At 53.3% G+C, this 23,297-nt stretch overlaps 2 protein-coding genes across 2 annotated transcripts in view; one reads left to right on the forward strand and one right to left on the reverse strand.

Moving 5' to 3' along the window:
- The window catches only part of SUN5 (Sad1 and UNC84 domain containing 5), a 20,611-nt gene extending 17,798 nt beyond the window's left edge, over nt 1–2,813 (reverse strand). Inside the window, exons 1-3 of the mRNA XM_023220617.1 lie at nt 2,643–2,813; nt 1,247–1,305; nt 972–1,046 (exon numbers count right to left, since the gene is read on the reverse strand). Coding sequence (XP_023076385.1) covers nt 972–1,046; nt 1,247–1,305; nt 2,643–2,719 — 211 coding nt within the window. The 5' untranslated portion in view covers nt 2,720–2,813. The remainder of the gene's footprint in view (nt 1–971; nt 1,047–1,246; nt 1,306–2,642) is intronic.
- Nucleotides 2,814–5,949: 3,136 nt separating this feature from the next.
- Nucleotides 5,950–21,960, forward strand: BPIFB2 (BPI fold containing family B member 2). Its single transcript, XM_023220582.1, has 16 exons — nt 5,950–6,132; nt 6,909–7,051; nt 9,411–9,504; nt 11,207–11,311; nt 12,174–12,320; nt 13,812–13,872; nt 15,395–15,455; nt 16,607–16,698; nt 16,964–17,149; nt 17,389–17,442; nt 17,885–18,055; nt 18,630–18,697; nt 18,825–18,870; nt 19,568–19,631; nt 19,988–20,064; nt 21,601–21,960. The coding sequence occupies exons 2-16, from the start codon at nt 6,943–6,945 to the stop codon at nt 21,640–21,642; spliced, it is 1,377 nt and encodes a 458-aa protein (XP_023076350.1). The 5' UTR covers nt 5,950–6,132; nt 6,909–6,942; the 3' UTR covers nt 21,643–21,960.
- The last annotated feature ends 1,337 nt before the right edge of the window (nt 21,961–23,297 follow it).

Here is a 23,297-nt window from a genome sequence, read left to right on the forward strand (position 1 = left end):
TTCCTTCCTTCCTTCCTTCCTTCCTTCCTTCCTTCCTTCCTTCCTTCTTTTCTTTTCTTTTTTGATAGAGTCTCACTTTGTCGCCTAGGCTGGAGTCAGTGGCGTGACCTTGGCCCACTGCAACCTCCACCTCCCGAGTTCAAGCAATTCTCTTGCCTCAGCCTCCTGAGTAGCTGGGACTGCGGGTACGAGCCACCACGCCCGGCTAATTTTTGTATTTTTTAGTAGAGATGGGGTTTCACTGTTTTGGCCAGGTTGGTCTCAAACTCCTGACCTCGTGATCTGCCCACCTCGGCTTCCCAAAGTGCTGGGATTACAGGCTTGAGCCACCGTGCCTGGCTGATAGACAATAGTGACTCAGGAGCATAAAAGGCCTGGAAGTTAACAATGCCCATTTCTAGACACTGGGAGCTTGGCAAGAGTGGGGGCCTTGTCTGGTTTATCCCAGAATGCCCACTATGGAGCTAGGCAAAAAGTACGGACTCAGAATGGACGGAAAGGTGAGAGGACACGGGGTGGATTGCAGAAGGAAGAAGGGAATGGCTGGCTGGCTTGGAAGATGGATGAATTGGGAGATAAACGAGAGAATGGGAGGCTGAGAGGATGGGTGGATGAACAGAAAGAGGGACGATTGGGTGGATGTGCCTATGAAATAAGGTCTGGGTGAATTGATGAACTCAACAGGTGGATAGATGGGTGAAACCAGCAGCCAGACTGGTGGTAGAGGAGGGTTGGCAGTTAACTCCTCCTCCGGACAGTAAGCTTCCCTCCCAGTTCCCCTCTCCAACCACCAAAGACATTGGCAGGAATGACACCTCCGATGGGTGGAACTCCAGAGTTCAACCTGCAGCTCCCCACCAGCCCTGCAGCCCAGAGCAGGCCTTGCCACCCCCAGGTCAGCCTGGGCTGAGGCTGGACCCTCTCCCCAGGCCCATGTTGATGACCAAGGCAATTATTCAGTATATACGTACACACACATCCCAGCATGCACTGAGTCAGGCCTAGGGCTTGGGCATTGATGCGGACAGGCAACAGGAAGTTGTCATCTGCAGAGAGCACAGAACTGTCATGTCACTGCCAGCCTCAGGATTTGGTGCTTGCAGAGACCTGGGGAGCACCCAGAGCTTGGTGCAAACATCCCTGCCCCCTGCCCCTTGCTGGGTAGCCCCAGGTTGCCTGTTTGACATCCCTGAGCCTCAGCCCCTCAGCTGCCCATGAAAACACCAGGGCACCTGTCCTTGCTCACTCATGTTTGAGGAGGTGTCCTCTACCATTCTGCTGGTGTTCCGGCCTCGCTGGGCAATCCTGGGGATGATAAGATTCACGGTTGCGTTTTACAATTATGAGGAACGTAGTGTCCTTGGAATGTGCGTACCGCATTCCAGATTGAGGAGCTGAGGGGCACAGAAGGTTTCCCAACACCACCAGCCTGGGATTCAGGGACAGACGCAGGTCTGGCTGACCCCAAATCCAGGTATCCATCAAGGAAAAGACTCAGGTTGCGGTGGCAGTCACAGGTGGTTGTCGCCATGTCCCAGAGGTTGGCAGAAGCCTGGTTTTGTTCCTTTGTCTGCTCCTACCCCATGTGATTTTAGGCCATTTTGATTGGTTGAAGCCTGCTGTCGTGCTCCCATTCCCTGTGCTGTGATTGGTTCAAGTGTGAGGAAGTCTGCAGGGGTGAGGTGGGGTGGGGTAGGGGAGTGGTTATGAGGTAAGGGACTTGGGGGAAAAGTTAGGATTAGGATTAGCTAAATGAGAACCACAGAAAACGATACTTATTCTCCTTCCCCTAGACAGCCACATTTCTGTGTGATACCTGAAACTGTGGTGGCCATCTTGTGATCATGAGAGGGGACTAAAAGAGCAAATGATGAACCTGGGTCTTGGGTGGCAGAACAGAGGAATTAATGCACTCCGGAGCCCCCTGCACCTTGAGACCTCTTGATATGTGAGATTTAAAATTTTCCCTTATTAAGTCAAAGCTCTTTAAACATTTTTGTTTATCATACCCTCAGTGTATTTATATTGGTTTATTAATAAATGATATATACACCCAATTATACTAACACATTATTTACCCTTCCCAAATGTGCAGATTTAGTGATAACATTCCTGAAGAATACAAATTAAAAGAGGATGAAAGACATATGCTCTAGCATGGCCATTTCTTTTCTCACCTTTGTGGATTGTTTGGTATACTCTCTTGGGATGTACACCCAGATTTGGGTGCCCAGAGATAGGCATCATTTTGAGGTGGAATTTCTGTCACCTGCAGCCAGAGGTCTTCTGACAGATAAAGATGGCAAAACACTTGTTTCCTTGTTTCATATCAGTCTCCTGCACTAGACTATGCGTTCCATCAGGGAAGGGAGCACATCAGGCTGATGCCAAACCGTGTTCCCCGTCCTCTGTGCATTGCCCGGCACACAGTAGACGCTCAATAAATACATGCTGAAAGGATGGCTGCCTCGCCACTTCCTGGCTGGGAGACTTTGGGAATACCACTGCCAAACCTTTCTGGTCTTGGTGGCTGCCTCTGTGCAGTACAGTTGACAATGCTGCTCACCTCCAAGGACAGGGTGGAGGGGCAGCATTTTGTAAACTGTAAAGGGCTGGGCAAAGGGAGGGGATGCCATCCTCACCTCCGGGGTCTGGGATTGCGGGCCACATCTTCGAGTGGGGCACCTGGGTCCCCAGGGCTCCTTGAGGACCGTGGCATCGATATCCTTCTCTAGGACTGGGGATAGAGGCGGGGATCTCTGGGAGCTGGTGAGAAGGAAGTGGCTGATGCCTCTGAGTGTCCTCTGAAAAGTGCCAGTGGAATCCACCAGGATCAGTGGAGCAGTTGGCACTGTGACCTCACAGAGCAGGTGAGTGAAGGGACGGGGGGTGGGGGCTAGTCTCCAGCTTGGCTCTAGAATCTCCCCCAGAGGAAGCCATTGTGACCCCCTTTCCTTTTATAAGATGGGGAAATTGAGGCATCAAGACAGGAAGGGCCATCCCGGGGTCTCAGGAGCTAGACAGGGGTGAGAGCTGAAGCTCTAGTAACCCAATCATGCTTTTCCGTGTTCCCTAGACCCCTTCCTGCCCCAAGCTTCCCAGGTTTTTCACCTTCTTAGGTTGCCTGTGAATGCATTTTGTAATGCTGAGCGTCTCACTGGTGAACATTGTGCATAACACAAAATACATGGCATGTGTTGTTGCTTTAATAAAGTTCTACTTTTTGGCTGGGTGTGGTGGTTGATGCCTGTAATCCTAGTACTTTGGGAGGCCGAGGCGGGTGGATTGCCTGAGCTCAGGAATTTGAGACCTGCCTAGGCAACACGGCAAAACCCCTTCTCTACTAAAAACACAAAAAATTGGCTGGGCGTGGTGGTGTGTGCCTGTAATCCCAGCTACTCAGGAGAGAGGCATGAGAATTGCTTGAACTCAGGAGGCGGCAGAGGTTGCCATGAGCCAAAATTGCGCCACTACACTCCAGCCTGGGCCACAGATGGAAACCTGTCTAAAAAAAAAAAAAAAAAAAAAAAAAAAAGAAAGTTCTACTTTTTTACTGGGGAGAAATAAAAGCATAACCAAGTGGAAATGCCAGGTTAAGTTTTTTCTGTTAGCCCTGCCTGTAGGGAGCTTGACTCTTTGGACAGCAAAACTAAAATGAATTCACTTTTGCCCCCTGGTGGCAATTGCTTAAAATTGCAGGCTAATGACCAATGGGAAGTAGTCCACATACTAAAACTTGAACATGTAAATATGCTAAGTCACAAGGCAAAGGGGAGCTAAAGCTAGAAGAGGAATTTAAGTTGCTAATCAGTCGATCTTGAGATGGGGAGAATATCCTAGATTACCCATGTGGGTGCAATGTAATTACAAGGGTCCTTATAAGTAGAAGAGGGAGGCAGGGAGATGGCCGCACAAGAAGCGCTCAGCTCAACATGCTGGCTTTGAAGATGGAGGAAGGGACCAGGAGCCAAGGAATAAGGGTGGCTTCTAGAAGCTGGAAAAGGCAGGTGGACAGTTCCTCTCCTACAGCCTCCAGCAAGGAACGCAACCCTGCCAATACTTCCTTGATTTTAGCCCAGGGAGACCCATCTGGGACTTCAGACCTCCAGAATGGTAACATGATAAATTGTGTCTTAAGTCACTAAGTTTGTGATAATACATTATTGCAAGAGGACACCAATGCAAACCCCCTGAGAATATTCAGTGAAGGGGAAACTCTGAAATGCCACCATTACAATTGTTACAAGGGTCTTTCAAATGTATACTCATTCATTTATTCATTCAACAAATATTTATGCATCTAGTATGGTCCAGATGCTGGAAACAGGGCTGAGCAGAACCAGCTCCCACCCCTGCAGATGCAGAAAAAATGGTTGGCAGAACATTCTGCATATGGCAGGTGCTCACCAAATGGTGCTTACCATTGCTGTAGGGAGCTGGTTGAGATCTGGGATGGGCTGGTGAGAGTCTCCCTCTTTTATGTCTACTGGCTGTCACCCAGATGGCTCCTGTGCTGGAAATATTTAGGAAAAGGAAGTAACCAGGCCAACAGCAAACACCAAGAGCGGCTTTGGTCAATATTTGCACCTCTGTCCACTGAGTCTGCTGTTTGCATTAGCTATGGTGAGGGTGCAGGAGGGCCCTGTCTTATGCACTGGTGGACAGAGCAAGGCCAGGAGCAGGGTGTCAAGGAGCTCACAGCAGGCTCTTCTCATTCCTCTTTGCCTCTAGAATAGGGGCAGGGGAGCACTGGTTGGGAGGCAGGGCGGGTTCAAGTGAGCTCCAGCTGCCCAGGGGAGAGCTTGATGGTGTCTGTGGTCAGCTTTGTAGGCACTCGTGGGGGCCTAGCACAAGGTGGGCCTAGGAGCTGGGCCTGATATTTGAGCTGGTGTGGGGTCAGTGGGAGTCAAGGAGTGCCCTGGAGTTGGGGAAAAGCCCCAAGGCATCCTGTGCCAATGAAGAAAAATGGCAAGGCCATCACCTGCTGTGCACACGTGTATGCACAGACACATATGTACCTCCCCATCCCAGGAAACAGTCCACTCACATACACACATGCACCTAACACCACACACTCACAGACCCACAAACACTCAGTAGGCCAAGCCCACACATGCATACATGTACACAGAACTCCCCACTTCTGTGGTCCTGTTGGATTGTGTGAATAGACACGCAACACCATAAACCAAGACGCCAACGCGCCCATTTCATGTCCACACCCACACATAAGAGCACACGTTTTCCCTGCACATGTGTACATGTGACTATGCACACACAACCACACACACGTATCAACACACACAACCCTCATCCACACATGTGCATGTGCAAATTCCTTCATGTGCACACACAGTTCCTTGGGTCCCATATAGTCAAGGCAGAGGCTGGCGTTTGTAATGTGGAAAGAGACGGTGGACGAATCCATTGTGAGTGGAATGTGCATTTGGAGAGAGGCTGGGGTGTTAAGCTGTGGGGATGGGTCACGCACACTTTCTCTTCTGTTCCCTACTGAGTTAGGGCTCAGTTTGTCACTGGGATCAGGGCTCAGCATGTGATCAGGGTCAGAGCTTGGTAACTGGGGTCAGCACTCAGTGTGTGAATATGTGACAGGGTCAGGGCTCAGTCAATGACTGAGGATGGGGCTCAGGTAACCTTCTGCCCCTCCGAAAAGGGTCATGTTTCTGAGAGAGCTTGGAGGTACCAGGCTTGAGGGGTCATTGCAGCCATCCCCCTGCCTATGGGAGGGGAGATAAGGTCCTCATAGGCCCCATCCTCCCAGGCCTTGGCTGGGCATAAGGGTACCCTTCTAGAAGCAGTTTTCCTTCCAGAGATCTCCTGGCCCCTAAGGCCATAGCTGCCTAGCCCCAGGGGCTTGTAGTGGTTGGGAGCTGGGCCCGGCTACTGGCTACGTGGCAGCCCCAGCACACATGTGGGATGAGACACTTTGGCAAAGGCCATGTTTGCAGGGAAAACACTTGCAACCACAAGCAAACTTGCCGCTCCCTGGGTCCCTTCCCAGTGGACCCTGCACATTGGGAGCCTTATAAAGTAGCCTCTGCATCTGCCTGCCTGGGGCAGAGGAGGGCTACCCTGGGGCTGAGAGTTCACCTGTCTCAGGAACCACCTGAGGTAGGCATGGGGTTGGGCTGGTACTCCACCTCCGAGGAGTCTCGGCTTCTTTATCTGTTCAATGGGGATGCTACCTCCAGCCACCCTCTGCAGAAGGGTCCTTCCATCCCTGGCCTTGCTGCGGGACCTGGGCAAGTGCCACCATCCTGGGTCTCAGCTGACCCACCTGAGCAGCAGTCCTTTATTCCTGCGTGGCTCCCTCTCCCTGAGTCAGACACAGATCTGCCTACTTGGCCAGACTGCGTCAGGAGTGGATGGGGGCCATGTGAGAGGCCTGCTCTTAGGCCATTTCTCACCTGGCCAGGAGGGGATGAGGACAGGAGCCACCCTGGGTCTTCCCTGGCTGAGTTTGGACAGCTGGACACCAGGCTGGGCTGTCACACTGGGCTGGACTCTGGCATCAGGTGATACAGTCCTGGGCCTCTTCTTAGGACAGGAAACCACCCTCAGTCTCCCGGTTTGGGAGGCTCACCATCCTTCTCTGCCGTGGCGTGGGTCCTGCGCCTGGTCCCAGTCCGCCATGTGGCCCTAGGCAAGACCACTTCTTCTCTGGGCATTCGGGGCCGTTTCCAGAAGAGACTCCCCCATGATTCCTGATGAAGCAAGCAAGGCAGGGTGACGATTACCAACGCAGAGATGCAAAATGGATGTCTGTGGGCCTGGGGTAGGGCTGGGATCACCAGTCAGGGCTTGTTCCCTCCAGGCTGGAGCGGGCTTCGGGCGGCTCAGGGGTGGGCTGTTCTGGCTGAGCTCCCTGATGCTTGTTTCTAACCCAGCCCACAGATCCGGTGGCCAGCGGCCAGGGCAGCCATGGCTTGGGCACATAGGCTGGGCCTGCTGCTGGCACTGCTGCTGCCCATGGTCAGTGCCTCCACGCCAGGCACCGTGGTCCGACTCAACAAAGCAGCATTGAGCTATGGTAAGGGGTGTGCCACCCAGCGAGTGCCTGCGAGCCTGTACATGCGTGCGCAGTCCTAAGTGTGTGTGTGCATCTGTGAACTCAAAAGCCCCATGAGGACCCAGATTTTAATCGGAAATTGTGTCCCTGGCACCCAGACAGTGCCAGACACACGGCGCTGCTCAACAAATGCTTATTACATAAATGCGTGAGGGGAATACGTCACGTGGCCAGTGTGCAAGTGTGCACACATGATTTGCTCACGTGCTTTAGTGATGTGGGCATAGGTCGGTTTGAGGGGCTGTTTTTACCTGTGTGTGTCTACTTACGAGTTTGAAATTTCATAGAGCTGTGTCCACGTGTGTACTTAGTGTCGGGGAGGGTGCAAGCCCATGACGCTGCCTGGATGTGTGTACACAGGTATGGCTGTGCACCCTGGGTGTACAGGTTTGCATATGTGGCGTGTGCACGCACTTGTGTGCTTGGGAGAGATCTGTCCAGCACCGTAATGCAGGCGGTATTCTGAAGTTATAGCCCTTCTGAGCTCCGTGTGAGAGAACCATCTGCTCTCTGGGTCCCACTTGTGCGAGGGCTCTGTCTTATGGCTTTGCTGCTAGATCCTTCCAAGTCTTGCCCCAATCCCCTGCGGAGGGCACAATGAGGAAACTTAGGCCCAGGGAGGCACAGACATTGCCAAGGTCCAGGACGCCAGCACAAACATGTTTATCCACCTCGAGCTGCCTCTCGGTGAGAATTTGGTTTCCCACCAAAGCCAGGAGATCAGAAGCTGTTTTCCCCAAGGCCAAACTCAGATGATTGTGTGAGAAAGTCAGGTCATACAGTAGATGGGACTTTCAGTGGCCCAGGACACGAAGCAGGGGCTCAGGGAAGTAGCAGGTTTCCCCCACCCCTGGGTACACGCAGCCTTCCGGGACCTTGTATCTGGGCTGATGGGCAGGCAACGAAAGGGGTCAGTGATCCGTGCCAGAGCATGACATGGAGCCATTCATGGATGCCCGCAGGTAGGGCCATGAGGTCCATGCCCTCTGCTGCCTTCCTGCCCTCTGCCTGTCCTGTGCAAGCCTCCTGTGTTCCCAGGGAGCCCTCCCCCGCTTGCCTGCCTGTGTTTGTTCTTGGCAGAAATCCGGCTGGAGGCCCACGCTGGACGCGTTGCTCCCAGGCTGGGCTTAGTGGTTACTTCCAGTGTCCTCCCCACCCCATCCTGCAAGCCCCCGAGTTCAAACCCTGTGTCAAAGGAGCACTGTAGATGGAGTCTGAGGTCTGGGTGTGAGTCCCAGCTCAGCTGCAGATGGTTAGGTGGGAGAGGGGTGCTGGGAAACATGGAAACCGCCGCCTTTATGCTTCTTGTTGGGGGAGACGAAGACCCAGAGAGGTGCAGGGACTTCCCAAGTTCCCACAGTGAGTCTGAGCAGTGGGCAGGCCTCTTGACTCCTCATCTGAAGCTCACTTCCAGCACCATTACCTCTTATTTTAATTCAACTCCCGTTTAATTAGCACCTCTCTGGGGCCCAGCAGCACAGGTGAGTGAGGATGCCCAGAGGCTCGGGTACCAGGTCCCTTGTCCAAAGCCAGCTTCCCCCGGCCAGGTGCCCTCACCTCTCTGTAAACTGGGCATGATAGTAGGAAAAGTAGAGCACTCAGAACAGGGCCTGGCACTACAGGATCATGACATAAGTGATCGCCACTATTATTACAAAAATAAATAGCAATGGTAGTAGCTAGCATTTGCTGTGCACTGAGTGTTTACAATGATCCTACGTGACAGATAACATTAGAATCGTTGCAAATGTATAGATGGGGAAACTGAGGCACAGAGTAGCCACAGAGGCAGTGAGTAACAGTGAGCACTGGGGTTGGAACCCAGGATCTAAGAGACTCTTGAGTCCTCAGCCTCCAGGTGAGGCTGTCCCCTCCCCTCCCAAGGGATGTCCCCTCTGCTCCCATGGGTGCCTCCGTAGCAGGCCAGGAATGACTGGGAGATGCTCCTTCTGCTTGGGAACTTAGGGAAGGCTCCCAGAGGAGGTGGGATCTGGTTGGAACCTTGCAAGAGGGCAAAGGATTTTGTTGCTTTTGAAGGATGGGAAGAATCAGCAGGATTTTGAGAGGCAGAATCAGCAGGATTTTGAGAGGCAGAGTGGGGGAAGGAGGTCATGCCCAGGGGGAGAAGGCCTGGTGCGAGTGGCACACCCAAGGTGGGCTCGTGGGGAGTCAGCTGCCCTCCACACATGCTTGGAGCAAGTCTACCCCTTCCAGTCTGAGTACCCTATGCCCAAGGTGCAGGGTAGATGGCAGGCAGTGTGTTCTTGCTACTTGGTGGTTTTCGAGGGCACCCTGACCCCAGTCTACCCTGGCCCCACAGTGTCTGAAATTGGGAAAGTCCCTCTACAGCGGGCCCTGCAGGTCACTGTCCCTCATTTCCTGGACTGGAGTGGAGAGGTGCTTCAGCCTACCAGGTGAGTGCTCCCCTTGTCCAGAGAAGGTGCTCCTGCCACCAAGTGGAGTGTTCCTGCTTGCCAGGTGGGTGCTTCAGTCCACTGGGTGTGTGCTCCTGCCTGCTGGGCAGGTGCTCCTATCCACAGGGCAAAGTGTTCCAGTCCACCAGATGAGCACTCTTCACTGAAGATGAGTGCTCCCTCCCACCAGGTGAGTGGTCACAAGATGATTTAAGAGACGCACTCAAGGTGGAGATGCTGGGGCCTGGTGCCTCTGAATTAGTGAATTTCTGCCCTCAGAGGCTAAGACTTGCTCCTGGGTCCCCAGGGCTGGCAGGACCCTCTGTTTCTAGAAACTGGACACTGAATTTAGACAGGAATCTGAGCCTCCCTTACCTCCACGCCACCCTGCTTAATGCAGAGACTAAAGGCATAGGGAGGTGGAGCATCCCAAACTTAGACACCCCCAGGGCTGGTCAATAGCTGCCTTCCACATAGGAACTCGGGCTCACTACTGTCGGATCTTTGGGTTTCCAAGAGAAAATAGACATCTAGAATCCATCAAATTTGGAATGATAGCAACTAATTAAAAAACATTTAAAGGCCAGGCTTGGTGGCCCACACCTATAATCCCAGCACTTTGGGAGGCTGAGGCGGGTGGATCACCTGAGGTCAGGAGTTCAAGACCAGCCTGGCTAACACGGTGAAACCCCATCGCTACTAAAAATACGAAAATTAGCTGGGCCTGGTAGCAGGTGCCTGTAATCCTAGCTACTTGGGAGGCTGAGGTGGGAGAATCTCTTGAACCTGGGAGGCAGAGGTTACAGTGAGCTGAGATCGTGCCATTGCACTCCAGCCTGGGCGACAAGAGTGAAACTCCATCTCAAAACAAACAAACACAAACAAACAAACAAACAAAAAACATTTAAGACTTTAAGATCCTGGAACAATGGGTGGGTGGTTAAAAAAAACAAAAAACAAAAAACAAAAAATCTGGCTTGGGGGCCACCAGTTTGAGATCTCTTAGGCAGAGCTGAAATGCAGTTCATGGCACGGTTAATAAAGGTAGAGAACTGGACATAAATACCCAATGACCAAAGATGCCTAAATCACTTGTGGTCTGGCCACACAATGGACACCACATGGCTGTTTGAAAACAGCACCCATGGTTCTCATTTGTAGACACGGGATCGAACCCAGGATTGTTGCGTGCACAGAAGCAGCTTCTGTACAGGGGACCTGAACTGTACTGTGCAGAAATGACTTTCATTTAGGAAATAAAAGACATCACAGGTTAGCTGGAGAGTGCTTGGAGATTTGAAGTGGGGGAGTTTCTGTTGCTGTAGGCTGTGAGCTGCAGACATTGACTGGGATACCAGAGAGAGGATTTCTGCCTTCTGTGGTTCCTGAAGTTTTTCTTTTCCAACCTTTCCGATTTTCTAGGCAGGTGTCAGAAATTGTCAAAAACCTGAGCAATCATCTCACCCAAGTCCTACCCAAAGCGAAGGCCCCCTCTGCATGTTCTCCCTACCAGCTGGTGTCCAACCTTGGTTTGCATGCCCCGTGGTGATGGAGAACTCACCACCTCCCCCTTACCTCATGGTTCCAATTGTCAGAAAGCCCTTCTTTATAACATCGTGTGGGTATGACTCAGAACATCCACCTCAGAGTTGATCCCATGGTTTAATGGGGGCCATCCTGTCATCTTGATTACTATCCTCAGGATCCAGATTCTGAATGTCCATGTGCCCCGCCTCCACCTGAAATTCATTGCTGGTTTTGGAGTGCGCCTGCTGGCAGCAGCTAATTTTACTTTCAAGGTGTTTCGGTGAGTGGATCTCCTTGTTAGGGGGTGAGAAGGGTTTCGGGAATGCTCTGAGGGGGCACAGTGAGGGGATGGGGGGTAGCAAGTCCTCTAGGACTCTCATCCAGGCCTCTTGACTCCCTGCCCAGTGCTCTGTCTCGCCTCACCCTTGGAGGGGAGCAAGATAGTGAGAGCATTTCTGAGAACCCTGCTCAACAGCTCTGCAACTGGGCAGAGTCACTTCACTTGTTTAGCCCTCAGCTTCCTCATCTGTAAAATGGGATGAACTTCTGCAGAGTGCCAATGGGTTCATTGCTGTGATTATGATTGTCTTCCCTTTCCCAGGGCAAGGCATGTGAGAGACGCTCAATAAGTATAATGATCAGAGTTATTTTTGTGTGCCTGGCATCTTACATGTTACTGCATTTAATTTTCACACCATGAGCCGTGCAGTCAGAGGGGTGTTTTATCTTGCTCCTCCTGACAGTATGATTTTATGCATGCTTCCTGTGGGCCAGGCTCTGTGATTATCTCACAGGAAACTCAGCACAGCCCTGCGACATAGGTCCCACCAACCTTATATCCATTTTGCAGAAGAGGAAACTGAGGCTCAGCGGGGTAAATGGCTGGCCCAAGGTCTCACAGTGAGAGGCTCCGGACAGCCAGTGCTCACACCCACTGCTGCAACGTCCATGACCCCAAGTGGAGTCTTGGGGCCGGGGGCTGTGGGCCTGCCCCAGGTAGGGCCATCTCACTCTGGGAGCAGAGGGCCTGCCTGGGCCAAGTGGAGGGCAGGCAGGGGCTGGGGAGTTTGTGAGATCTCTTGTCAGTCATGGTAGGCTCTGCTGGGCCGTGCTGCTCGGACTCAGGACTGTCCTCCCTGCAGCGCCGCAGAGCCCCTGGAGCTGACGCTGCCTGTGGAACTGCTGGCTGACACCCGTGTGACCCAGAGCTCCATCAGGACCCCGGTGGTCAGCATCTCTACCTGCTCTTCATTCTCAGGCCACGCCAACGAGTTTGATGGCAGTAACAGGTGGGTGCCCGGTGAGGGCAGGGCCACAGGAATCCCAGATGCCAAAGCTGTGCTGCTCTTTCCTGAGCTGCCCACTCAGGACTTTAACCAATGGCCACAAGGGACTGAGAGGCCCCCATTACTGTGTTTGTTTTATGATGGAGTACACTGAGGCTCAGAGATGGGGAGAGGCATGCCTGAGGTCACACAGCAAGTGAGCAGCCAGGACCTGGGATCTTTCCATCCCCTTGACAATACACTTTCCATTCCCTTTCCACCACTTGACAATACACACTAGCTATTAGCACACTCTTTGGGGAGAGATTTTGGGTGGATCAGACTGGCTGTTAGGACCTTGGAGACCCACCCCTCCTTACAGAGATGGAAGCCAGGGAGGGGCGGAACCCGCCAAGAGCGAGCTCTCGCAGGTGGCGGCTCCCTTCTGCCTAAAGGCTGACCGCAGCTCCCGCCTCCAGAGCACCTGTGTGTGCTGAGCACTGTTCCAGGCCCTTTCCGTGGATCATTTCGTTTGATCCTCACAGTATCCTACCAGGTAGGTGTTAAGTATTTCCTGCATTTTACAGGAGAGCAAACGGAGGCCCAGAGCAGTTAAGTGACTTGCCTAAGACCACCAGCTGACAAATGGTGTAGCCAGATTCAAGCCCAGGCAGCCTGACTAATCCCGTGGCTTGCAAATCCCCCTAGATGATGTCTGCACCTTCCCAATGTGAGCAGGGCTTGCTGAGGTGTTGAGCATCTTGGAGGCTTAGAAGAATGCAATGTTTGCATCAAGACTGAGCTTTTTCCCCAGAGAGGGGTGTGGCTGTATAAACCCATTCACACTTGTGTCCCGTGATCATCACGTGTGACTCGTGACCACTCGCTGTCCTCACAGGCGAGGGATGCTCACAGCTGACTGAAGGGGAGATGGAAGCCAAGAGGCTTTGGAAACACAGACGCCACCCTCCTACCTCCCCAGGGAGCTGGTTCAGCGAGGTTGGGCTGTGGCTTGGATCCACATTTTTGCAAATCAAGGAACCATTGGTGCCTATGGAGCACTGTTGAGTTGTTTAAAGGGGAAACGGAGGCCCAGAGCCAGGAAGGTATTTTATTAGGTGTGTCACAGAAAATTGGACCCAAAGCATGAAGCAGACCCAGGATCCCAGCTCTAGCCCCTAACCCAACCTTCACTAGGCTTAGAGTGGCCACGAAGCCAGCTGGCCAAGGTCATGGCCACGTCTGGCTTTTGCAACGCCCTCTCGGTCTCACTTGCCACATTCTTGGCCATTTCCAAACCTTGAGATAAATGACCCTCTCTTTTGAGACTCAATTTCCTTATCTATGGGGCCAATTATGCCAGCACTGTATGTGGCAGGTGGCAGGGCATCGAAGGGGATTAATGGACCTCCTAGCTGAGGACAGAGACTTCTCTTCCCAGACACGCGACTGTGCTGAGCGACGGGACCTAATGTGTTTGGCAGCCCAGGAACTCTTTCTCTGTTTCTCCCTCAGCACCTCCCATGCACTGCTGGTCCTGCTGCAGAAGCACATTAAAGCTGTCTTGAGTAACAAGGTAAAGAAAGGAGGGCATGGCTTCACCAAGAAGGCACAGTGAAGAAAGAGTGGGATTTCAGGCAGCGAGTACTTTGCTTGGGATTAAAAAAAAAGAAGCCCCTTCATGGTCCCCATGAAGGCAGGGAGGAGGCTGGGGCCAGGGTCCAGGGGAGTGATGGGGAGATACAAATGAGGGCAGAGTTTATGGAGTTGGAGGGGAGGGAGGTTCATCCTCTTGGGACAGCCCCAATTTCATGCCAGAGGGTGGATGGAGTGGGGTTCGTGGGCCTGTGGTGTGTGAAAAGAAGACAGAACGAGAGTGAAGGAGGGTGTGGGCATGGGGCCAGCTGTAGCCTGGATGGGTCCCGATCCTTTCCAGATGTGCACTGTCTCTGCTTCTGGTTCCACATCTGTACTGAAGGAAACAAAGCCCCTCCTTCGTGGGGTGATTGCAGGCACAAAATGCATTAACATTTCAGAAGAGTTCGGGACAGTGGTTGACAGAGTGGGTGCTGCTATTATTGCTGTTTTAGCTCTTGTCATTGTCTGCATGGAGCTGACTTGGTGAGAGAGGGTAGCCCAGGCAGGAGCTAGGGTCCCCCTGCCCGAGGGAGCTCATTTTCTCCCTGCCCTATCCCATCCCAAACCCACTACTGCTTTAAGGGGCAGAAGTAGAGATGAAGTCAACCTCCTGCATGCCACCCCACGCCCCCCAGAGGGCGACTGCAGCATGCCCACCTTACAGATGAGAAAACCGAGGCTCGAGGGGTGAAGGTGGGGCAGCTCCTCTTGAGAGTCCTGCGGGATGCCCAAGTGGATGGCTTGACTTTGCCTGTTGGTCCAGCCTCTTCCTCTCCTTGTAGTCCCCCTGCTGCCCTCATAGCCAGCCTCTTCTGGGCAAGGGGCTTCAGGCAGCACTGCAGGAAAGAAGACCCACCCTCTCCTCTTCCTCTTGACCTCGCCCTGCACAGCCTCGCCAGCTCTTGCCTGGTCAAGGCTGTGAGTGCCCCTGGCCTTGCAGTTCCTCCTCTGCCCCCATCTTCTATCACACGGATCCCAGCATAATATACTTATCTGGCTGCCCATGGTGCCCAGGGGAAACCTCTGTAGCTCCCTGGCCTGGCATCTGAAGCTTGGCTGGTCTGGCTTGCTGATCGCTGCCTGCCCCTGCATGGGCACCACCCTCCCACCAGCTGAGCTTCAAGAGTGAGCTCTGAGCCCCGTTGCAGCAGACTCCTTGAGTCAGTTGCTCAAGCCCAGCTATGACCACCTCGGCTGGGCTCCACGGCCCCTGTTCTTTCTTCCGTGCCTGGCGACCTATGCTCACACTGCCATCAGCCTTTGGTCTGCTTCTCCTCTGTTTCTTCGGTGCCTGGAAGGGGTCCTAGGAGATGCCTACTGGCCGGTGGAGGAAGGGGTTCCAGGCATGGCATACAGGTTGGGGAGGCTTCTAGACAGGGACTCTAGACCCCTCCCAGCCTTATGCCCTCCAGCCTGAGGGCTGCCCTAACCCCAGCCTCCTTCTCTCTGTCTTACCACAGCTGTGCCTGAGCATCTCCAACCTGGTGCAGGGTGTCAATGTCCACCTGGGCACTTTAATTGGTAAGATCTGGGAGCCAGGGGAGGGAGGTGGGGCCTCTGGGACCCCCTGGAGCCCCTAGGACCCTCCAAAGGTTCCACTCTGGATCACGATCGACCTCTAGGAGGGTCAGTTGTAGGGTGACTGAATTGTGAGCTCCCAAAACAGTATAATTATTCATGAAATCTCGGAATCTCCAAATTCTAGAACCAAAACCAAGTCTTTGATTCTAGAATCTGCATATCTTAGATCAAAAAAGCTGAAAAAAATTACAATTTTGAAATCATGAGTCTTAACATTGGAGAATCCAAGGACCATTGACACTTAGAATCTAGAATCATTCTAGAATCTAGAATCCTCATTCCAAAGACCAGCACTTGCCTCGGCCTCCCAAAGTGCTGGGATCACAGGCGTGAGCCACCGTGCCTGGCCTCGCCCTTTGAAACTTCCCCGCAAGAGTATTCTGAGGCTCAGAGGAGTTGGGCTCTGAGCTGTGCCTCCCTGAAGGCTGCTCGGAGGGTCTGTTAGGGAAGCTGGACTTCTGTGATCGTGCATAACTGGCTCCAGTGGGGTGTGCCCTTGGAGTTCCCATAGAAGACAGTGTGATGGGGTGGGGAGAGCATAGCTTGAGGTCAGACTGACCAGGTATTACACTTCTGGGTAAGACTGAACCTCACCAGACTGTGTGTGCGTGTGTGTATGTGTGTGTGTGCATGTGTGCATGCATGTGTATAAAATAACCGTACAGGACTGTAACGAGGATTGAATGAGGTACTGTAAGTCCAATGTCTGGACCTTGATAAGTGAGAGCTCTCTTCTTTTTCTGTGGTTGCTTCTCACCTTTGTCAGGGGATATTTGTGCCTGAACTGGGCCCTTCTCCTTCCTTCTAACTTAGAGTCACTAGTCTTCCACCGAGGGGGAAAGCAGAAACCATACCTGTTAGAATTGTGTCTAAACTAAGAGTCAGCAGGCTGTGAGTAGCTTAATCCTGGCCGTGTGCACTTTGCCACTTAAATTTGCTTATTCAGAGGCTTGCTCTGCCTCTTTTGTTTTGTGGCCTGGCTCTGGCTAATCAGGATAATCAGACAATAAATAAACTTTTCTGGATAGATGAAACGTTGGTGAGCAGTGCTAAATATGTCATCTTTTCTTCTCCACCCTGGTTTCATGAAGGCCTCAACCCTGTGGGTCCTGAGTCCCAGATCCGCTATTCCATGGTCAGTGTGCCCACTGTCACCAGTGACTACATTTCCCTGGAAGTCAATGTAAGTGCCTCCTGGCCAGCCCAGAGCTGGGGGCTTGCTGCCCTTGGAGTCCTTGGTGTTCCAGAAGATTCCTAAAGGAGCAGGGGAGTGGGAAATGAGAGGAGGAGCTGGAACAGTGTCCCAGCCGGGGGCACACCACAAGGGAGAAAGTGTGAGCTAGACATATGGCAGGGAGTGGCATCTAGGAGCCCAGGTTCTGCCATGGAGCCACCTCCCTGCTGAGGCCCTGCCGCTTTTCTCCCATTTCCCCCTCCTACCCCCACAGGCTGTTCTCTTCCTGCTGGGCAAGCCCATCGTCCTGCCCATGGATGCCACCCCTTTTGTGTTGCCAAGGCATGTGGGCACTGAGGGCTCCATGGCCACTGTGGGCCTCTCCCAGCACCTGTTTGACTCTGTGCTCCTGCTGCTGCAGAAGTCCGGCGCCCTCAACCTGGACATCACAGGGCAGCTGGTGAGGGCCCGACCTGCAGCCCAGGGCCTGTGGGGCAAGAGCTCCCTGTGGCCCAGCCTAGGGAGACCCCCCAGAGGCCATATTGTTGGGGGGTGGGACTGCTAGAGTTGGCACCACAGGGTGGCTGTTGGAAGGATTAAACAGGGGCTACGGGGAGCGATTGCTCGGGGGAGACAGTGGTGATCTATCTTGGGAGCAGCTGCCCTAAAACCTGTTGTGGCCTGGGGGGCTGATTTCAGAGGTCGGATGACAACCTGCTGAACACCTCTGCAATGGGCTGGCTCATCCCGGAGGTTGGTGATGTTTCTGATCATTCCAGGGGTTGAGACAGGGGACAGGGGTGGGGATTCTCCGGGTTGTGGGATCTCTGCTGGCTCTTATCTGTCCCCAAGTGAAGTTCAGCATCTGTCCTTAAACCTACTGCTCCATCTTGGGGAGGCTCCACCTTCTGCCCAGACATTACACTCTGTCTCTCTGTGCCTTCACTTGAGCAGTGTCTGCTGTTTGGAAGGTCTTTCTCCTCCCTTTCCCTTATCCTTCTTCAAGACCAAGCTCAGGGTCACCTCCTCGGGGAGATCCAACCCCCTCGTCTGGTCCAGCGGCCTGTGGGGAACCCATCTCTGTGCCCAGTCACATGCGGCACCATGGTGGCCCAATCAGCATTGGAGGAGTGACTGACCAGAGAGCCTGCCAGCCGCTGCCCCAGCAGGGCCTCCTCCGCCTCTGCCTCCCCAGGTGGCCCGCCAGTTCCCCGAGCCCATGCCCGTGGTGCTCAAGGTGCGGCTGGGTACCACACCTGTGGCCATGCTCCACACCAACAACGCCACCCTGCGGCTGCAGCCCTTCGTGGAGGTCCTGGCCGCAGCCTCCAACTCGGCTTTCCAGTCCCTCTTCTCCCTGGATGTGGTGAGTGCAGTGGGGCTGGCCGGAAGGCAGGCAACTGTCACGGAGACCTCCCTCCCTGCTGTGCTGTCCCCTCTTTGCCCTACTCACACTAGTGTCTTCGCTGTTCCTTGAACATGTCAGGACACTCCTGCCCCGGGAGCTTTGCATGTGCTGAGCCCTTGGCCTAGGACTCTCCCACCCTGGCTCTTGGCATGGCCAGCTCCCCCTCCTCTTCCAGGTCTCAGCTTAAATGTTGCAGCCTTGCTGGCCCACCCTGAGTAAGAAGGTCCCCATCAGCCTTCTCGGCACCTCCTCTCTGTGTTTGTGGCCCCTGCCACTCTCTGAAAGGATGGCTTCTGGTTACTGTGGTTACAGTCCCTCTCTCCCACAGCTGGCGGCTCGTTCCCAGGGCAGGGAGCTGGTCTGTCTTATTCACACTGTGTTGTTCCCAGCGTTCAGCGTGGGGCCTGGCACATAGCGGGGACTTCACAGCCACCTGCTGCCTGAATGAGTTGGGGGATGGGTGGGAGGCTGGGTAGCTGGTGCCCCCCTCGTGCCTCTGTGCCCTCTGACCCTGCTCTCCCCATATGCCCAGGTAGTGAACTTGAGCCTCCAGCTCTCTGTGTCCAAGGTGAAGCTTCAGGGGACCACGTCTGTGCTGGGGTAAGCAGCCTCGGTGTGTTCTTGTGTGCAATGGGTCCACCACTACCCCGGGTCACGGTGTCAGCCAGGGAGCCTGGAAGTGGGGAGGTGCTGGACCCTGTCCTGAATTCTCCTGCTTCTCTTTCAGGGATGTCCAGCTCACGGTGGCCTCCTCCAACGTGGGCTTCATTGATGTGAGTGTGGGGCTGCGGCCTCTAGAGACCCCCCTCCTGGGTGGGGCATGCCTTGAGCCTGGGGACGCCATGTCTGTGTATGTGTGCGGACCCGTGTGCTTCTGTCTGCCACTCTAGTCAGGCTTCCCCGGGCTGCTTGGGGACAGTGGCCAGTCAGTCCGTCTGCCTGATACTCTGCCTGGCAGTCGATGATCTGTCACCCAACCCTCAACCCAAGAGTCCATCGGTCGGTTGGACAATGAATGTTAGCTGTCCTTTCAGCCAGATGATGTGACTGGGTCATCGGCCACCATACATCCACTTGTCAGCTGGCATGCCATCAACATGCCCCCCTTCTGCCCAGCTGTCAGTCTGTCTGTCTGTCGGTCATCTGTGTCAGGCAGTCTGCTGGCCAGTCCACCTGTGGGTCACACAGTGCGTGAGTGTCCACAGCCAGTGCCTGTCCCTCAGCCTCCCCTCTGGTGAGCACTGCCACTGGGTGTGATCCTGAGGAGGCAGAGCCAGCCCCGGGAGTGTTGCTGGGCCCCACTTGAACCCAGGACATGGGTGATCTGCCCTCCTCCCTCTGCCTCAGCCTTTGCCACCCATCCGTTGTCTATCTGTCTGTCTCTGTGTATATTTATGTATGCGCCTTACCGTCCATCTCTCCTGGCCCCTCGGCTGGGACGGGCTCATCTCCCTGGCTCCGTGGCCACAGACAGATCGGGTGCGTGCACTGATGGGCACTGTTTTTGAGGAGCCCCTGCTGGACCATCTCAATGGTAAGCCCTGCCCTCCACCCCAGCAGGGCCCCTCTGGCCCCCTCCGTACCCCACATCTGCTCAGTGCTCAATCCCAGCCCCCTTCCCACTTTCCAGACTCAGAGGGTGAGAGGGGGCCTCTGAAGTCTAGCAGCCCATGTGTGCATGCCCCTTGGCACACACATGTGTAGCAGCTGTGTGATCTTCACCAAGTTCCTTTTTCTCTCTGAGCCCCAGCTTCCCCTTCTGTAAAATGGGTATAATAATAACGGCATCCATCTCCCAGGTGCCTGTGAGGACTCAGTGCCGTGATGCATATGAGGGCTTCAGCACAGGCTGGCTCCAGGGGACGATCCTTTCTTCTTTCTCACCTGCAGCTCTCTTGGCCATGGGAATTGCCCTCCCCGGCGTGGTCAACCTCCAATATGTTGCCCCTGAGATCTTTGTCTATGAGGTGAGAGCCTTTGGGTGTGACCAGAGGGGCCTTCTTCACTCAGAGGGACTGAGTGAGGTGGGGGTCACCTCTCTCCCTCCCCACCTGCTGCCGCAAAGACCGTGCCATGAATCCTTAACTACAATGAAGTGAAGAGTCCAGGATGCCAAGAGACGCTGGGTCGAAGGTTTCATTCTTCCTTTAGTCCTCATAAAATATCATCCCAGGCCACACTCGGGGAATTGGGGCTTTCACTTATCCCATGATCCTGTGCCCTGGGATGGGCACGACCCCTTTGGTATCTGGGGCAGATGACAGTGAGACTCCTTCTGCTTTGTAGACAATCTGTGCAGGCTGGGTGGGTGTAGGGAACTTCCTGAACTTTCTAAAATTGCTTTCCCTGGATCTGAAATCATGGGCCCAGGGTGAGATTCAATCACAACACTGCCCAGGGAGAGATCCTACCTGGGATATAAAAGGAAATTCACTCAACAAGACATGCCTAAGACAGAAAGCTGAACCCAGGTCTCTCAAGCCCAGTGTCTCCTGTGCTGTTCATACCCCATGAGTGTGGCCTGCTGATGTAATTCCAGGGAGGATGCCCTTGTTCCTTAAGAACTACTGTCTCAAGGCACTTGGGTGATCCGCCCCCACGAGAAGGAGCAATTGGTACCCAGAGGAGCAGGGCCATGTGGGAATTTCCCTAGGACTTCCCAAAACAGGCACGGTTAGTGGCTGACCCACCTTGGCCCTTGACCCAGCCCCTGGGTCAGAGGTGACAAGGGTCTAGTCCAGTACCATCTGATGGAACTTTCTGCAAGGATGGAAGTTTGTACTGTCCAAAGCAGCAGCCATGATCAGTCACGGGTGCGTGTGGCTACTGAGCACTGAAGTGTGGCTAGTGCAACTGTGGACCTGAATTTTTTATTTTATTTCATTTTAATGAATTTCAATTTAATTAGCCGTAGGACTAATTAGCCATAGCCACCAATTGTGGTTGCCTTATTGGACTACATAGTCCTAGACTATGAGCTACATTGTGGCAGGAACTGGGTCTGGCTTCTTCTCTGCTGGTTCCCAGCACCTGCCACAGAACTTGGCTTGTAGTAGAGGCTTGATGAAGATTTACTGAATGAATGAATGAATGAATGAAAGATCAGCAGCCCTCCAGAATGCTCCTGCAGTGGAGTGTAGCATAGGGGAGCTATCGGGGGGGCGTGCCTGACTCTGCTGGAGAGATTTGGACTTGGAGAAGATGCTCCATGGTTCTGGGCTCCCATTCATAAAGCATCAATGGTATCCACCATCGGAACAGCAACCAGTGCCTTCCTGGGGGGTCTCACTGCCTCCTCACAATGGCCTTGTGAGGTGGAGCCTGTTATTACCCCCAAAGTGACAGACTGGGAAACTGAGGCCCAGAGAGGCAAAGGACTCTCCTCACAAACCAAAACAAGAATGGCAGAGCAGAACTCAGAGCCAGGCTACGGGAACGGCTGGGGTCCTGCCTGTGCCTCCTCTGACCCTCTGACCTGGTCCATCGTTTCCTTTGCCCTTCAGGGCTACGTGGTGATATCCAGTGAACTCTTCTACCAGAGCTGAGGCAGGACCACTGGGAGGCCTGAAAGTGGGCCAGCTCACTGCTCAGGCGAACTTCTTATCTCAAGTCACTGGGGAAACTGAGGCAAAACCATACTTAGTAATCACCAACAAGCTGGACTGCCCAGCTGGGCTGTTTTATCTTCCCTGAGTGCCTGGGTCTCCCTCCCTCACTTCTGCTCTATCCCTTCCTCCTCCTCCCTCTTCCCTCACCTCCCCCCTCCTTCCTCTGTCCAACCCCCAGGGGGAGCAGACTGCTCCTACAGGCTGTATAGAACTGCCCTCTTGCATTAAACAACTTCTCTTGAGCTGCAACTTTCAGCCAAGCACAGCAAACTCTTTGTGTACCTAAGGCCAGTTCCCTACATGCAGTCTCCAGGTTCTGTCTGTCCCTGGAGCCACCAACGCTGCCGGGGAGAAGAAGAAGACATAACCACATCTCTGTTGATGACATCTCTGTTGACTGTATCACCTCTTTGCCTGGGGGAGCTCCTATTTTGAAAAAGGACCCTGGAGAGCCACATGGATGAGTCTGAAGTTAGAGCACCATGGTGGCACTTTGGGCACGGTGCCCCTTGCCTGGTGACTTGTCCCATCTTGTAACTAGAACCTCATAGGAGCCCCATGGATCAGGCAGGCAGAGACAGGAGTTCCATTTTATGGATGTGGGGACTAAGGTTCACCGAGGAGGGGAATACATGGTGTCTGAGAGCTGGATGGTGACACAACCTTGCTGCAATCCAGACATGAGCTGTCTGTTTCCCTCTCCCATTCTCCAGCTCCCAGAGCTGGACCTTGTCCCTGAGCCACGAACTTCAGGTGATGGGGAGTTCATTGCTCTTCTAGGCAGCTTCCCCATCTTTGGTTTACTCCAGTTACAAGCAAGATTTTTGTCCTAAGGAGGCAGCATCTGCTTCCCAGGCCTCTGCCCTTCTGGTCACACTGAACATGTCTAACCCCTTTTCCCTCTGAATGCCCTTCACACCCAGTGAATCACACAGGACAAGATGACCTAAGAAACACCAAGGGATGTAAATGCCAGCAAGTCAGTCATGTGATTTTCTAACCCTGATAAGTTAATCTCTTAGCCAGAGACAGGATTCCTTCCTGCCTAGATATATGGGATTTATGTTCTGTTTATGTTTCCCTTGGGGAGTAAAAGTGCCTCAATTTTTACTACCAGTAAGCAAAGCCTTTGGTACAGTGTGACCCTAGTCACTCTTCCTGTGAGGGTTCAGGTTCAGGTTCATTCCTAAAGTTTCCAGTGTGAGAGATTGAAGGGACTGGACCAAGCCAGGAGGCTTGGTGGTGGAGAACAGGTTGGGGGTAGTACTGAGAGAGTGGCAAGGGGCAGGTTGGAAAACCCACCCCCATGAGTTTGCTCAGGACAATGTGACTTGTATTTCATTTGGTTATTTGGTTAATTAAGTCATTCATCCTACTTTTATTGAGGGTTAAAATAGGCTCAGTTCTAGAAGTGAGGAAGGGAGATCCAGGCACTTAGAGTGGTCTGGAGTATGAAAGAGACAAAAATCTTAAGATAGAACCATAGTCTATAAAGTTAATAACCTAGGAAAAGATTATAAGCTCAATATGTCAGTCCAGTTATCTATCTATCTATCTATCTATCTATCTATCTATCTATCTATCTATCTATC

Source organism: Piliocolobus tephrosceles, chromosome 20, assembly GCF_002776525.5.
Source record: "Piliocolobus tephrosceles isolate RC106 chromosome 20, ASM277652v3, whole genome shotgun sequence".
NCBI classification, from domain to species: Eukaryota; Metazoa; Chordata; class Mammalia; order Primates; family Cercopithecidae; genus Piliocolobus; species Piliocolobus tephrosceles.